The sequence below is a fragment of the Schistocerca cancellata genome, chromosome 9, assembly GCF_023864275.1.
Source record: "Schistocerca cancellata isolate TAMUIC-IGC-003103 chromosome 9, iqSchCanc2.1, whole genome shotgun sequence".
In the NCBI taxonomy this organism is placed as follows: domain Eukaryota; kingdom Metazoa; phylum Arthropoda; class Insecta; order Orthoptera; family Acrididae; genus Schistocerca; species Schistocerca cancellata.
Genome location: NC_064634.1, coordinates 440,843,743 through 440,861,905, shown reverse-complemented (window position 1 = coordinate 440,861,905; position 18,163 = coordinate 440,843,743). Strand labels below are relative to the sequence as shown.

General features: G+C 40.1%; 1 protein-coding gene across 1 annotated transcript in view; it reads right to left on the bottom strand.

Moving 5' to 3' along the window:
• LOC126100263 (transcriptional repressor protein YY1-like) overlaps positions 1–18,163 on the bottom strand; it is a 100,167-nt gene that overhangs the window by 22,205 nt on the left and 59,799 nt on the right. The window contains exon 4 of the mRNA XM_049910853.1: positions 8,087–8,256. Coding sequence (XP_049766810.1) covers positions 8,087–8,256 — 170 coding nt within the window. The remainder of the gene's footprint in view (positions 1–8,086; positions 8,257–18,163) is intronic.

Below are 18,163 nucleotides of genomic sequence, written 5' to 3'. Positions count from 1 at the left end.
GCTATGCTCCTGTGACCTGTGAAAACCTCACAAAAATTAGTTTAGCAGTTTTGGAAATTAGGGTGTTCAAACAAACAGACGGGCAGACAGACATGACGTTTTTACTGTTTTCAGATCAAGTCTGCAAACAAATTTCCATGCCATAGTAGGTGAATATGGATTGGGGCTAAGAAATGAAAGAGGAAGCCGCCTGGTAGAATTTTGCACAGAGCACAACTTAATCATAGCTAACACTTGGTTTAAGAATCATGATAGAAGGTTGTATACATGGAAGAACCCTGGAGATACTAAAAGGTATCAGATAGATTATATAATGGTAAGACAGAGATTTAGGAACCAGGTTTTAAATTGTAAGACATTTCCAGGGGCAGATGTGGACTCTGACCACAATCTATTGGTTATGACCTGTAGATTAAAACTGAAGAAACTGCAAAAAGGTGGGAATTTAAGGAGATGGGACCTGGATAAACTGAAAGAACCAGAGGTTGTACAGAGTTTCAGGGAGAGCATAAGGGAACAATTGACAGGAATGGGGGAAAGAAATACCGTAGAAGAAGAATGGGTAGCTTTGAGGGATGAAGTAGTGAAGGCAGCAGAGGATCAAGTAGGTAAAAAGACGAGGGCTAGTAGAAATCCTTGGGTAACAGAAGAAACATTGAATTTAATTGATGAAAGGAGAAAATATAAAAATGCAGTAAATGAAGCAGGCAAAAAGGAATACAAACGTGTCAAAAATGAGATCGACAGGAAGCGCAAAATGGCTAAACAGGGATGGCTAGAGGACAAATGTAAGGATGTAGAGGCTTATCTCACTAGGGGTAAGATAGATACTGCCTACAGGAAAATTAAAGAGACCTTTGGAGATAAGAGAACCACTTGTATGAACATCAAGAGCTCAGATGGAAACCCAGTTCTAAGCAAAGAAGGGAAAGCCGAAAGGTGGAAGGAGTATATAGAGGGTGTATACAAGGGCGATGTACTTGAGGACAATATTATGGAAATGGAAGAGGATGTAGATGAAGATGAAATAGGAGATACGATACTGCGTGAAGAGTTTGACAGAGCACTGAAAGACCTGAGTCGAAACAAGGCCCCCGGAGTAGACAACATTCCATTGGAACTACTGACGGCCTTGGGAGAACCAGTCCTGACAAAACTCTACCATCTGGTGAGCAAGATGTATGAGACAGGCGAAACACCCTCAGACTTCAAGAAGAATATAATAATTCCAATCCCAAAGAAGGCAGGTGTTGACAGATGTGAGAATTACCGAACAATCAGTTTAATAAGCCACAGCTGCAAAATACTAACACGAATTCTTTACAGACGAATGGAGAAACTAGTAGAAGCCGACCTCGGGGAAGATCAGTTTGGATTCCGCAGAAATACTGGAACACGTGAGGCAATACTGACCTTACGACTTTTCTTAGAAGAAAGATTAAGGAAAGGCAAACCTACGTTTCTAGCATTTGTAGACTTAGAGAAAGCTTTTGACAATGTTGACTGGAATACTCTCTTTCAAATTCTAAAGGTGGCAGGGGTAAAATACAGGGAGCGAAAGGCTATTTACAATTTGTACAGAAAGCAGATGGCAGTTATAAGAGTCGAGGGACATGAAAGGGAAGCAGTGGTTGGGAAGGGAGTAAGACAGGGTTGTAGCCTCTCCCCGATGTTATTCAATCTGTATATTGAGCAAGCAGTAAAGGAAACAAAAGAAAAATTCGGAGTAGGTATTAAAATCCATGGAGAAGAAATAAAAACTTTGAGGTTCGCCGATGACATTGTAAATCTGTCAGAGACAGCAAAGGACTTGGAAGAGCAGTTGAACGGAATGGATGGTGTCTTGAAGGGAGGATATAAGATGAACATCAACAAAAGCAAAACGAGGATAATGGAATGTAGTTGAATTAAGTCGGGTGATGTTGAGGGTATTAGATTAGGAAATGAGACACTTCCAAAGCAGGAAAGGCGTTTTGCTATTTGGGGAGCAAAATAACTGATGATGGTCGAAGTAGAGAGGATATAAAATGTAGACTGGCAATGGCAAGGAAAGCGTTTCTGAAGAAGAGAAATTTGTTAACATCGAGTATAGATTTAAGTGTCAGGAAATCGTTTCTGAAAGTATTTGTGTGGAGTGTAGCCATGTATGGAAGTGAAACATGGACGATAAATAGTTTGGACAGGAAGAGAATAGAAGCTTTCGAAATGTGGTGCTACAGAAGAATGCTGAAGATTAGATGGGTAGATCACATAACTAATGAGGAGGTACTGAATAGGATTGGGGAGAAGAGGAGTTTGTGGCACAACTTGACCAGAAGAAGGGATCGTTTGGTAGGACATGTTCTGAGGCATCAAGGGATCACCAATTTAGTATTGGAGGGCAGCGTGGAGGGTAAAAATCGTAGGGGGAGACCAAGAGATGAATACACTAAGCAGATTAAGAAGGATGTAGGTTGCAGTAGGTACTGGGAGATGAAGAAGCTTGCACAGGATAGAGTAGCATGGAGAGCTGCATCAAACCAGTCTCAGGACTGAAGACCACAACAACAACAACACATCCCCCCCCCCCCCCCCCCCAACATCCCCGAGAACCAGTTATAAATGACCATCGTTTCATCACCAAATACCTCCCCAGACTGGAATAACTGAACCACATCCTTCATGTACCACCACCCCTCCCAGAATGGCTACTCAAACTTGGAGGAAAAAATCCCTGAGAATTCCAGGTATGAGGAGGAAGATGGCATCAAGATTCTCCTGATAAAATAATGGTGAGCGACAGGGGGCAGATGTGGGGGTGGGGTTAGCATACCACAATAATTACTTTTCTTTCCTCTCAACTGAGCTATATACCACCCAAAGAAGTAGTTTAATCACGGTTTTTATGACATTTGTAAGTCATACAAAATAATATTCATATAATTAACACACACTGATATTTTAAAATTTATTATGTATACAAGTAAATAAAATTAAATTTCAATGTTGGGTTAAAAACACAGTATTACCTGAGATTTCATGAAATTCCTGAAATTTCCCTGATTTTTTCAGGTAAAATGTAATTCCCTGAGGATTCTAGTTTCTCCAGAAGAACCACCACCCTACCTCTAAAGTGGAGTTCTGTCACTCACCCGAACTACACAACATCCTAGTGCATCTCCTTATGCCACTCCCAATACCAGTCCCTTGCCACAGGTATCACATCCTTGTGGAAGACCCAGGTGCAACTGCCCAGTCCACCATCCCAGCACTTCCTGTTCTAGTCCTGCCGCAGGCTTGTCCCACACCACCAGAGGCTGGGCTACTTGTGAAAGCAGCAGTGTCGTATACTAGCTCAGCTGTAATCATTGCACAGCTTTTTATATTGGTATGACTACCGACCAACTGTTCACCAGGATGAAAGGCTATCACCGAGCTGTGGTAGAGAGCAAAATGGACCATTTTGTAGCACGACATACAGCTGAACGTAACAAGCTTGATTTCAATGGCTGCATCACAATCAGACCATCTGGATCATCCTCTTCACCACCAGCTTTTCTGGACTGCGCAGATGTGAGTTATCTTTACTACACACTGTCCACTCCCAAAATTATCCCAGCATCAACCTATGATAACCTACAGCCCCACACCCTCCACCCTGTCCTTTGTATTACCTCTTCACAATTAATGTCCCCTCACCCTCATTATGCACCTCTCTCTGCCAACACACCCAGTGGTCTTTTCCCCTCTCTGCCAGTGCACCCATCCATCTCTTCCCCTCTCTGCCAATGCACCCACCTGTCTGCTCCTCATCCGACACTGCCTGCTTCTCTCTCTCTCTCTCTCTCTCTCTCTCTCTCTCTCTCTCTCTGTGTGTGTGTGTGTGTGTGTGTGTGTGTGTGTGTGTGTGTGTGTTTCATTTCTTTTCTGAAGAAGGCTTTGGCTGAAAGCTTAATGTGTAACATCCTTTTTGTTGCGTGTCTGCAACTCAATGCATCATCTTTACAGGAAGTAGCAATCTAATTTTTGGATAATATTTTGTTATTATTAGTATAGATACATTTACTACTAAAAACAGTATGTGAAATCGAGTGTGGTACACAGTGACAACATATAAATAATGGAGTGAAATTAAAATAAAGTATCACAAATTTAATTACCAAGAGTAAATACTGTAGGTTTAATGCCAACAATTCTTATTGCCCAGCTTATATTCACAAATAACACGCAAAATCAAATACGGTACACAATGAAAGTAACAGTGCAATGGCTACACTGCATACAATAAATACACAATGTATCATAAAACAAAATAGGAAAACAATATCTGAGACAGCTGGAAGATAATCAAACTAGTAACTATCTGATTAAGGGAGAGATCCAATAATAGCAAATGCAACAAGAAATCGGATTTACACAGACTATAATCAACAAGGGGTGCAGTTAAATAGTAGGGTGTTGAGAGGATGAAGCAGCCTGTTAAGTGAAGTACTTTTGCCCCCCGCCACCTCTTTACATATCCAAAAACAAGCAATGCAAGAACACACAACAGGAAAAAGGCTATAAAAGTCCTCTTCACAGTTACATCAGAGCATAATTGTCTCGATGAACAAACCTACCCCCCCCCCCTCCCCTGGCACATAAACACACACAAATGTAAATACTTTACGAGTAAGGGAGACCACTCTCCGAAAAGCAGAAGTGTTGAGTCTTCAACAGCTACACACGAGAGAGACTGGAAACTTGCTAGGTTTTGGGCTACGTCATTCCATGAGACATATGTGATGCATGGATGTCTGAGCCAGTAGGAAGCAGTGCACGGTGTTGGTGACAATGAGAGTTGAATTGGGAGGGGGTAATAGGACAAAGGAAGTGGAAGACATTGGGCGGAGCATGAGGGGACATGTTGGGCTCAGCTGCATGTTGTGCCACTTGGTGGTCTACTTTGTTCTTGGCCGCAGTCTGGTGGTGGCAATTTATTCTAGTGCACAAGTGATTGGTTGACATACTGACATAGAAACCTGTGCAGTGATTGCAGTGGAGTTGGAATATGACACAGCTGCTTTCACGGATAGCCCAGCCTGTGACAGAACTGAGGCAGGAGGCACTGGGTGGGTGGACTGGCCAGGTCTTGCATCCAGGTCTTCCACAGCGATATGTTCCCTGTGGCAAAGGGGTGGGAGTGAGAGTGGCATGTGAATGGACTAGGATGTTGTGTAGGTTGGATGGGGGCTGGAACACCACATAAGGAAGGATGGAATGAATCTTGGGTAGGATGTTCCGCATTTCAGGGCATGAAGATAAATAGTCAATGTCCTGGTGAAGGATGTGGTCAGGTGTTCCAGGCCAGGGTGATACTGGGTGACAAGGGGACTCTCCTTTGTAGCTGATTCTTGGCAGCGAGAAGGGAGGATTGAGAGTATGTTAAGATATGACACAGCAAATCTGTTTGCAGCCTAAGTTTGGGTGGTTGGGGGTGAGGGGTATGGGTGGGTGGGGGTGAGGGGTGGAGGTGGTTGGTGGGAGAAGCTGTAGTGCCTGCCTGTGAATGCCCTCATGAAATATTTAGCATACTGGGCATGGGAGTTCTTGTCACTGAAGATACACTGTCCATGTATGGCCATTTGTATGGGAGGATTTATTGGTGTAGAAATGACAACAGCTGTTGAAATGGTATTTTAAACCAACTAACCGTAAACAGTAACCGTTTTTCGGCAGCTGCCTTCACTTCCACACGAGAAAATCCTTCCCATAAGGTCTGGCCACCCATGAATGGTTTGTTGCAGTGATGAGAACTCCCTTGTCCAGCATGCTGCTGATCTCACAAGCACCTTCACAGACAGTCACTGCCTTCCCAAACCTAGTCCATGAACAAACACGAAGGAGCAAGCCCCTTGTCACCCAATTATACAGAGTGTTACAAAAAGGTACGGCCAAACTTTCAGGAAACATTCCTCATACACAAATAAAGAAAAGATGTTATGTGGACATGTGTCCGGAAACGCTTAATTTCCATGTTGGAGCTCATTTTAGTTTCTTCCACCTACGCTCAATGGAGCACTTTATCATGATTTCATACGGGATACTCTACCTGTGCTGCTAGAACATGTGGCTTTACAAGTACGACACAACATGTGGTTCATGCACGATGGAGCTCCTGCACATTTCAGTCTAAGTGTTCGTACACCTCTCAACAACAGATTCGGTGACCGATGGATTGGTAGAGGCGGACCTATTCCATGGGCTCCACGCTCTCCTGGCCTCAACCCTCTTGACTTTCATTTATGGGGGCATTTGAAAGCTCTTGTCTACGCAACCCCAGTACCAAATGTAGAGACTCTTCGTGCTCGTAATGTGGATGGCTGTGATAGAATACGCTATTCTCCAGGACTGCATCATCGCATCAGGGATTCCATGCGACGGAGGGTGGATGTATGTATCCTCGCTAACGGAGGACATTTTGAACATGTCCTGTAACAAAGTGTTTGAAGTCACGCTGGTACGTTCTGTTGCTGTGTGTTTCCATTCCATGATTAATGTGATTTGAAGAGAAGTAATAAAACGAGCTCTAACATGGAAAGTAAGCGTTTCCAGACACATGTCCACATAACATATTTTCTTTCTTTGTGTGTGAGGAATGTTTCCTGAAAGTTTGGCTGTACCTTTTTGCAACACCATGTATATCATCATGCCCTGAAATAAGGGACATACTAACCAAGATCCCTCCCACCTCAAGTGGTGTTCCATTGTCCACCCAACTTACACAATATCCCACTCCATCCCTATGACACTCCCACACCCAACCTTTTGCCACAAGGATCATATCCCTGTGGAAGAACTAGGTTTAAGACCAACCCAATCCACCCAGCCAGCACCATCTACTCCCATCCTGTCACAGGCTTAACCTAATCCATCAGAGGCCAGGCCACCTGCGAAAGTAGCCATGTCACGTACCAACTCTGCTACAATCACTGCACAGTTTTTTAATGTCAGGATGGTAATGAAGCTGCTGTCCACCAGAATGAATGGCCAATGCCAAACTGCGACCAAGAACAATAGGTGGCATAATGTGCAGCTGAGCACAACATATTCGATTTCAATGACTGTTTCACACCCTGGACCATATGAATACTCCTCTTCACCACCAGCTTTTCTGAACTATCCAGAAGGCAGTTATCCTTGAAACACATCCTTCACTCCCAGCATCATCCTGTCCTCAATCTCTGTTAACTGACTGTCCCCACACTCTTCCCCCAAGAGCTTCCCCTTTCTCTATCCTATCATTCCTGCTCAATTTGCATCTCCACATCACCTTCCTTGTGCATTGCTTCCAACGGCTCTGGCAACTATGGATCACATATCTAGCTCTAGCAGCTTCCAATTTTGCCCCCCCCCCCCTCGCATTCCTAGCCAGCAAATCTGCTGCGTCCCTCCAAACTGCTAGCTACTCAACCCCAATCCATCTTCCTGCCTCATGCCTCTCCCCCCTTCCATCCATTCCAACCAATATAATGTCCACCAAAACCTTGCCCACATTTCAAACTACACCACTGAAATTGTCTGCCCACCCAGCACCATGAAGGGGTACAGGCATGTATATATTCCTACTTTAGCTCGAGAAAGGATGTACTACTAAAGCTAGCACTTTTCTGTCTTTTTTGCCAGTCACTGACTCAACGCTTCTGATTTTCGGTGAGTGTCTCTTTTACGCCTGAAGTGTTTACGTTCTGTCAGAACTTTCCTACTATATGTATATACAAATGTAAACCACATAATGTGCTGACTAATTATAAGTTATTAAACGGACGAAGCAGAGGTTAGTTAACTATCTTCTAATTGGACATAAAATGAAAACCAATTAATAGCCAGTCACTGATAATGGAGGAGGAAGATAACATGACAAGCAACTGCAAATGATGGGTGGATCCTATCCTTACTGGCTTTTGTTAATTTCATTTAAGTATAGAGATCACAATGCGTAGTACAGTCATCTTTCGGTGCATTTTGATGTTTACAAGGGGAAACATATGAGGCTTTGATCACCCACTGCAACAGATGTAAATAAAGGCAGCAATATCTACTAAATACATGTTTAAAGATAACTTACTTTGCTTTTGCATGCGTCAGAATGTGACTTTTAAGATTTGTAGACTGTGCAAACTTTTTATTGCAACCATCAAAAGGACAGACGTAGGGGCGATCACCAGTGTGGATGCGCACATGTGTCCTTAGGTTGAAGTCAAGTGAGAATCGTTTACCGCAACCTTCAAACGTACACTGTAAAAAGATATTGCAAAGCAGAAAACATCATTACCTTTATGAGAAACATAGTTAATAACTTAACTCACAATCTAATGTTTATTTTTAGATTACTATAGAGCAGTTAGGTTCCTGTTATACTGCATTGAAACTTGGGTAAATTAAGGTGACGGTCTTTGTTTCATAACCAAGATCACTGACTATGCAATCAAACATGAATAACCTAAGAAAAAGGGTGCACAGAAAAAGTCAAGTTAGTATGAGGGTGCCATGTTCAGGCAATCATTTAATTATATCACGAACTACCCAGTAACAAATGTCTCTGGAGCTCTATAAACATTCATCTCTCTAGGGTTTCATTTGCAATGTATGAACCCCAATGCATGCTAACTGTAATAATTTATTTTATAGTTTATGTGAATAACATTCAAACTCACCACCACATTCAGCTTCTGATTAGCTATTCAGAAGTCCCCTTTTTAAATTTTCTAAACACTAGAAAAATAAATCTTAAAATTCAATGTTATTAAAAATGGATATAGAGCACTTCACACTGCTGCAAGTTGCCCGAACACCAAGCATACTATGTCATTTAATATATCTGACTAAAGAAACATAAATAGACATACCAGTGACAGAGATATGATAAAGGCACATCTTTTGGTAATACAGCAGTTATAAATACAGTTAAAAATGAAGTACAGTGACACTCTGAAACTGGTACAAGGCAAGGGAAAAAGTATAAATGAAGACAAACTTTACATAAAGCATAAAAAATATAATTTTGTTTTGTTTTAAGGTACTCTGTTTAAAAACAACAAATAATGTATATCGTTTCAGTTACACAGTCATACTGAAATTTAAAGACATAATACCATCATATAAACAATACACTCATACATCCATCATTTCATGGAAAATGAAAGAAGTTACAAAACCAACAAAGAAGAAGGCCAAGTATCACATCATCTCTACACTTACTTACTTACTTCATACTTATTTGTCAATGAGAACTTTATACTATTCTCTGGGCACAATCTCTTCCAATATAGCAGTTTCCTTTTAACTCTGTGAAATGTTAATAAAACCACATAGAATGTTTATAACACCAGCATAATAGCTTTATGTTTAAAGTTTCCTTTTTTCCCCCTATAGATTTGATTCTTTCAGTAATACACAGGTCAGATGTTGTTCAAATGAAACTTCAAAATTAATATCTTCTTCTCTCCATGGATCCCCCCTTGAACTCCCAAAGCATATCTGTAACACTTGCACAATGATCGAACCTACTGGTAACAAATCTAGCAACCTGCCTATGAATTACTTCGATGTCTTCTTTCAATCCGACCTGATGTCAATCCCAAACACTTGAGCAACACTCAAGAATAGGTCGTACTAGCGTCCTATGTATGCATTTCTTTACAGATGAATTACACTTTCCTAAAATTCTCCCAATAAACCAAAGTTGACCATTCATCTTCTCTCCCACAATCCTCAAATGCTCATTCCACAGCACTTCACAGTGTTACGACCAGATATTTAAACGACATGACTGTGTCAAGCAGGACACTACAAATCCTGTATCCGAACATTACGGGTTTGTTTTTCTTACTCATCCCCATTAAAATACCTTTTTTTTATATTAAGAGCCAGCAGCCATTCATTACACAAATTAGAAATTTTGTCTAGGTCATCTTATCTCCAACACCTTCCTGTAAACCATAGCATCATCTGCGAACAGCAGCAGCAGATTTCTGACCACCCTCCCTGTCAAACCATTTATGTAGATGGAAAATAGCAATGGACCTATCACACTTCCCTAGGGCACTAATGTCCCATAAGAGCATTTCAAACTTGTAATCTCTTAAACTTTCCTAGTGATTTGTCATCTTGTTAAGATCAGATGTTCTGCCAGTGGTGCCTGGAGCACTGTCTGCCATGTACTCCACATCGGGTGTTTTCAGAGGGGACATCCAACCCAGAGCAGACTGAACTCCAGGCACCACAAAGGTACAAATATAGGACCCTGTCAGTCAGGCAGCCAGTCTCGAAGAACACCTGTTCAAAATGCCAAGTTATGGTATCGAAACATGGCGTTGGGAAGATGTGAACTACCGGCAGAACACCTGATCTCAACATGATGACCAATTCAAAGTTGTCTGAGGACTGCAGCATCAGGATATAGAATAATGATGGTGTTTAGTGATACATGATGGGGTAAGTGAACCTGAAAAATTAGGGCCATTTCTTCTTCAGCATGGAACAAGCAATAATACAAGCTTACACCATGAGAAAGCACGACATATGCAGTACTTTATCCTCAGAATGAAAGAACAATAATTATTTGCTGGAAATGGAACTGCAGCTATATATTCTGAACCAGAGGTTACATTAAAAACAGAATATTGTAGCATGAAAAGTCACTGGAGAGAAGTAAAAGCTGCTCTATTATGAATCAAATGCAGAAAGCAGGTTATGGTTCAACATCCAGTTAAACAGAGTTGATTAGAAACATCAAATCTTGGGGACAAGGATGAAGGGTGAATTAAAAAAACTTTCTGAAGGAACCACTCTACAATTGGGGGGGGGGGGGGGGGGAGGGGATTTTTCCAGTGTTTTTTTTTTCTCTCTCTCCAAATTTCCCTGACGTGTTTGAAATTCCCTTATTTCCAGAACCTCTGGCAACCCTGGTGACAGTGACGTTATCTGTGAAAATAATTATTTTTTTGAAAATATAACGCAACTGGATGGATAAAAAATCAATCAGCAGCCACCAATTCCAAGACAATTTTAGAGTCATTCAAAGAAAGTCTATGGTCAGTAGTGCAGAAATACCCAGATCATGCGATATTAGTTGTGGTGACTTTAACCTACCCAGTATAGACTACGATGTCTATGGATTCATTGCAGGGTGAAGGGGGAGGCAGTTACAGACAGTCTTATGTAATACTTTTGTAATTTTTTTTTCTGAAAACTGTCTTGAGCAGCTAGTTAGACAGCCCACATGCAATAGAAATATTTGAGAAATAGTAGCTACAAATAGGCATGATCTTATCGACACTGTCAGTATAGAGACCGCGATTAGTGAATATGGTAACATATTATCTGTTGTTTCTACAGTTAATAGTCAATCAAGAAGGCTAGGGAGTATATCTGCTAGAAACAGCAGGTAAGTTGTTCTAAGCATCCCCTTAGACAACGAATTGACATCATTCAGTTGCAGTATCATGGATGGAGAGTAATTATAGGCCAAGTTTTAATTAATTGTAAATTGTTCTCTGAAGATGTATGTGCCGACTAAATGCATTATGGACAGAAAAGACTCATTGTGGTTTAACAACAAAATTCTAAAAATCCTGGGAAGCAAAGGCTATTGCACCCTCGGTTCAAAAGGGAGTGCGCAAATGACAACTGGTATAAGTTCGTAGAAATTTGTGCAGCTGCAAAAAGATTGATGTACAAAGCATACAATAACCACCACCATCCTACCTAGCAAACCACCTTGCTGAAAAAATTCAGGTGCTACATAAAATCGCTAAGCAGGTCTAAGGGTTTTATCCACGCACTTGCTAATCAGTTTAGTGTGGCAGTAGAAGATAGCAAAAGGAAAGCCGAAGTTTTAAATTTCACAATAAGAAATTGTTCACGCAGAAGAATCATACAAATGTATCATTATTCGACCACTGCACAGACTTCTGTACGAAGAAAATTCCTAGTGTAAAGAAACCACTGAAAGCAAAGAAGTCACCAGGTATGGATGGAACCCCAATTCAGTTTTACAGTATGGCAGTATTTCTGAACAGGGGTCCATAGAGCCCTGGGGCTCCGTGAAACCTGAAAATTGAAACGTGTTGCAATAAAATGGAACTCACAGCTGTTGTCCGAGAAGGATCTTTTTCAGTTGCTAAACAGAAAGCAATTAGAAATTATACCTACATTTGTAAATTTAAATGTTTTCCGACTTTACTAAATTAATGCCCTGAAGTCTGTCAACCATTATATTGGACCACTTCAAGTGAGAGAAATCCCGTGTTTGTGATGGCACTTTTTCAAAACCTATTGTACATTAATTTCACAATGCCTTGGAATTTCGTGAGTTTCATCTTCACATGACAGAAAGCTCCAACCACTACCACCAATTACAGTTAAAAAGAAGAAGAAGAAGTAAATATTAGTCATTCCTATGTTTATAAATGTCAAGAGGCCCCCCCCCCTCCCCTAAATTCTGGGATTTCTAAAAAAATGATGACAAACCCCTCACAAAATATGTTTCTAAATCCATCACTGCAAGTAACTCTTAACTCAAATTAGGTGTGGTTAATATAAAAATTGTCTTGGAAGATAGATCACAATATGTTTCTTTGATTCAATCAATTTGTGAAAAGATCAAAGTGACATACAACCACAATATTGGTCTTTAACTGCTTCCTTTCTAACAAATGTAAGAACAACTCTGAAACAATAATATGGCACTGTGATCTTATTACTGTCGAAGCAAAAATTTCCTGCTTCTTTAATTTTCCAGGAATGAATAATTAAAACAAGGAAAAAGAAAAACAATAAAGTTTGGGACTTGTTCCTTACTTAATCAACAAAGCGAAACTGCACTCGATCTTGTCCTTTTTTCTTCAGTGGCAAATTCATGTGATTAGATAAGGAAAACAAGGTTTAACTGCCTCACACCTTTTCAAGTTTCTATGGTCACTTTAGAGTATTAACCCCTGGTGTTTTCGAAGCTAGATACAATAATAAGCTTTATGACATGCATTTTCTCTGTCAGTTTAACTCGAGTGGGATGTAAGTATGACACCACCATACATACCTCTAGGCTCAATGAATGGCATTAGTCATGTTTTTCCCCTTCATCATTCCATCAAACAATGGAAGAGGAAAAAAGTATTACTGGAGAGAACAGGTATTAGAGACAGTCACAGATGCCATGTGTTCATGGCATGGCACATGCCATGGGAGTGGAGAGTAATAAACAGCAGATGTTTACAGATTGATTTGTCATCAGCCATTCTTTTTCTGAGGTGCTCAATGTTTTTTTGTGTTGCGACATTTCTCAAGTTCGTAATGGACCGATGGTAGCAATCATCTGCAGTGAAACTAAAGACTCTCCGTGATAAGTCGAACAATGGGTTTGAAAGTGAGCCTTCAAGTTCACAAGCTAATACAAGTGAAAGTGAAGGAAAGAAGTGAAAACTACAAAGACACTGTAATGACAACCTTGGTTACAGATTTACATGCATAGGCAGTGATCACAGGCAGCAGTCTTAATGTGTCTTGTGTTATGAAGTATTGAGCAAGTAAAGCAAGAAAACTGTTAATCTTCGAAGACATATGGAAAAAAAAATGTGAGGGGCACATTGGTAAGTCAATACACTTTTTTATTAACAAACTCAAGCAGACGAAATGCAGTAAAAGTGCAATGTCAAATACTGCAGTGGTTGCACATACTAATGCAAAAGCTACTTCAGCATCATAGCATTTGTCATTCCTAGTTGCTAAAACTGGGAAACCTCACAAAGTTGTGGAAAATTTAATCCTACCAGCTGCAAAAGTTATATGTGAGATTATGGGAAGTGACTTGATTCCTAAGGAAATAAACTTAATTGCCCTTTTCAATGGTACAATTAAAAGGATAACTGACAACATGTCTTTCAGTGTGAAAGAACAAATAATTTTAAAACTTCAAGGTTATCTCATTTTATTCCTAACAACCTGATGAAAGTACAGACGTCCGGACAGAAAAGCATATCTGTTGGTTTTCATCGTTATGAGTATAAAGAGACTACTTGTGAGGAGCTTTTGTTCTGAACAGTGGTTCTTACAACAGTGGCAGAAGATGTGTTTTGCGCACTTAATGAGTTCATGATAAACAGTGATATCAGGTATGATAAATGTGTAACTATTACTATGGATGGCACATGTGCTTTTAAAGGTTTGATGTCATGCTTAATGGCTTGAGGGAAACCTTTAGCACCAGAAGTAAAGTGTAGCTTCACACACAGAGAAGCTTTAGCAGTGAGAAAAATACCTGAGGATTTGAAATGTGATCTGGATGAAATTACAAAACTTGTTAATGTCATTAAATCATGTTCTCTAAATTCCGGTCTTTTCACAGTTTTATGTGAAGAAATTGGCAGTCAACACATTCTTACATACTGAAGAGTGGTTATCAAAGAGGGGAAGTCCTCTGTCATTTTTTTTTTGTGCTGTGTGATGAAGTATGCTTCTTTCTTTTACACAAGCAACATTCTTTTTCAGGCATGAAATGGTGTGCTTTAGATTCATTGTGTGAAGTGGCCTACTTGTTGGATATTTTCTTCTTTCTCAACAAACTTAATTTAGGCCTGAAAGGAAGAAATTTTAATATCTTCCAGACTGAGAGTAATGTTGAAGCTTCACTTATGAAACTGCACCTGTGGGCAGCATGAGTGTAAAACAATAACTATTCATCATTTCCAGTGCTCAAGGACTTCTTCATTGATTCTTCAGGTAAAAAAACTTTCAGCTGAAATGCACAAAACACTTGTAGGGCACTTGAGAGCATTAGCTGCAAGTTCTCAAGAACATTTCCCTGTCTCATAACCTGGTAATAGTTGGATTGAAATTCCTTTCGCTGATGTAGAAATCCATGACATATAAGATATGAATCTCTCTGATACAGAACAACAGCTATTGGAACTATCATGCAATACTTTATGGAAAAATGTTTTCATTGAAAATGAATTTTTTAGCTTGTTCTTTTCTGCTCTGTGCAGTATTAAAACCTTAGAGCAAAATCATCTTAATGTGAAACTGAACCTAAGGTTATTCCAGATTTCATTGAAATTACGGAAAAACACAAAAAATTTCATGCCTCACATTAGTGGCTCCACATTTGAGAACAGTCTCACATGCGGATTTCCTATTTAAAAAAAATAAACAAATTAAATTAGGGAAAAAACACACATTGATTTTCACTTAAGGTACTTACAGCACTGTATTACTGCACTCTTACAATATTACAGTAAGTCACTGTATTTTCAATGGTAATTTCAGTCACTAGGCAACAAACAATCATGTATGCTTAAAATAAATTACTTATTGCATTATTGTTCTTGATATTTGTCTTGCCACTGGTAATCCTACTTAGTCACTTTTTTTACTAATATGCGAAATTTTAGACAGCAATGCACGGGGGGTCCAATGATCACTTTCCAAATAAACAAGGGACCCACATTATAGAAAAGCCTGAGAACCACTGTGGCTGTTTGCTGATGATGCTGTGGTGTACGGGAAGGTGTCATCATTCAGTTACCAGTTACTGCAGGAGGGTACTTGGAGAGATGAATGGCAGCATTGGCCCTGTGGTGACTCCAACACTTGCCTCCATCTTGTAGCGATTCGAGAATTTCTGTGTAAATTCTAGAACCACTCAGCCTTCTACCACCTCGAACACTCGATATTCTAAATACTAGTGTGGGATGGTCAAATCCTACCTACCGCACGTCACATGTTTGTGTGTGTGCAGGTTTAAAATCAGTCGCGGGAACAAAGTAAATGTGGCAGTTCAACGGCACCGACAAGTACTTGTTGGGTAATCCATTGATGTTTTAGAGGAAGAACCATGGAGTTTTTATGCAGCTCTGTGCCTCTTCTGTCATTGACTATTGTTATGTGAAAGAAGAACAGTTGAAAAAGTAATCTTGGAGACTCTTAATCCAGCCTTGGTAGAGGCAAGACCTGTGAAGTAGGGTCATGGTTATTAAGTCAGCTCTTTTATAAATGTAATTAAATTTGTTTCTGACATTGAATGGAGCAAGTGACTTACTGGAAGTCATATATGTACGTGGAAAGTAAGAATTTTATTCTGTATGGAGTTCAAATATACCGTTGGTTACGAAATGTATAGTTCGCGTATCTACTTATTTCACAAGTAGAGAGAGAGGCTTAAATATTCCTGTACCTAGCATCATTCTACGGATACAGTCAAGAGAGTTTTCCAGTAGCCAGCAAAGAAGATCAGCTGCGAATCTAAAGTAAGCCATCTCGTATAAAAGAAGTGGGAAGTCTGTACGTCTACTTCACACTTTAAATCGGCATCAAAAACGTTAGAACATGGCGACCTGTGTGAAAGGACCCGAGAAAACGGGAATTTTAAGTCAAAAACTAGAGAAGAAGTTGTTACATGTTGCCCTAGCAACCAAACAAATCACAAGAACGGATTTGCTCTGAGACGCTGGAGAGGGCAAGTTCACACCAGATTATGGACTTCCCTGTCATTAGCAAATTGAAAGTACTCTTCCAAAGCTGCCTTACAAATAGTTGTGAACACCATAGAAGGGACGGCTCTCTCACCAGAGTAGAAATCCATGTACCATCTGGAAGCAATTGAGTAGGACCCTGCTATGCCTCTGTGGCTGTCGGGAGCTGTAGCACAGCTGCCAAAGAAGGTTTTACCTGATGCAGTTTGTATCCCTCACTTTCTTCTTCCAATGACACACAGCTTTCAATTCCAACAGTGAGCCTGATGGTTACATGGATACAGGGGGATGGGGGGTGGGACTTTACACTGTGCAACAGCAGGCACTGAGCAGGACTCTTCACCTGCTGCGTGAACTATTACTTCCGTAAGTGCCTTTGTACATTGCAAAATATTACTGACTCCTCAAGTTGTTTTTAAGAGAAACAGGATTTCTTGGTTGGAAGTGACTGGTATGTCTGCTGGGCATGTACACCTGACTGCTTGCAGCACACACTACAAATTATTAGCAAATGAGGAATTTTGTTGCTTGAAAACATCTCGTCCATAGCCTGAATACCTCACATCGCTTCTGTGTCATCCAAATCATTTTTGGGGGGAAAAAAATTAAAACTGCCCAGAGCAGTTATAGTAGTCCCCATTTTGACTCACCAGTATAGATAGGGTGTAACTAGGCATACGTTTGTTGTGCTTGCACAAGATATTGTTGCATGATACTGTGAAAATATAATTTAAGAAAAGACCTCCCACTTGTATCACACTACTTTAACAGCCATCTCTTTATCCCCAAACATAACAAATCTTCCATCTCAGGGAAAGATAGCCTACACCAAGAACCACTACATTTCCGTTTGTGCCGATTCCAAATAGCTTTGTTGCTAATGGCAATTTATGTATAACTGTTCCATGCACAAGTGGTTAATTAGTTGGAATGTTCATAAATGTGTATCAGATGTGTTGGCATGGGGTGGGAACTCTTGTGGATGCACAAATAGTATTCCTCTTTGATGGCAACATCTGCATGCCATTTTATTCTTATTTCCACTACTTTGCATTTTTCCAAAAATAAAATGGTACCTTGAACATTTTGAATTTATTTTTACGCTGAATGCAAATGCATTTAGAGCACTGGGATAGTTGATCTTTTTGCACATCACCACATCTCTTCTGGTGTAGTGCCATGAAGAGTACATAAAATTTGCTCCGAATGACGTGTTTATCAATCATTACTATTACTATACTTCTACCCTCTATATCATCACACAGAAATTTGTCTCTGTAATTAAAGTAATATGTATTTCTACTTTTTCAAACTGTTTGTAGTTGATCACTGCCTTACCTGTCTTTAAAAAGAAATTCTGAAGGTGCTTAAGTTTTTCTGGCCACTGCCAAAAATATGGATAAACTTAATATTCTGACAAAACATCCTGCCAGAAGAGGAACCATGTATCAAAATCCAATAAAATCCAATAACCTATCCAACATCTGATGATTTCAGTCTTTTACATGCCTGTTTGGATGACTAGACTCCAACCAGCATCAGTAAGAAAGTTCCCTTCTGTTTCGAACTAATACTGACCAGCTATATAACACAGCACGTACATGCACTCTGTTTAAGCTCTCTCCACTCTCATTCTAAGAATGATGCTCTAGCCGAATAAAATTTACATGACA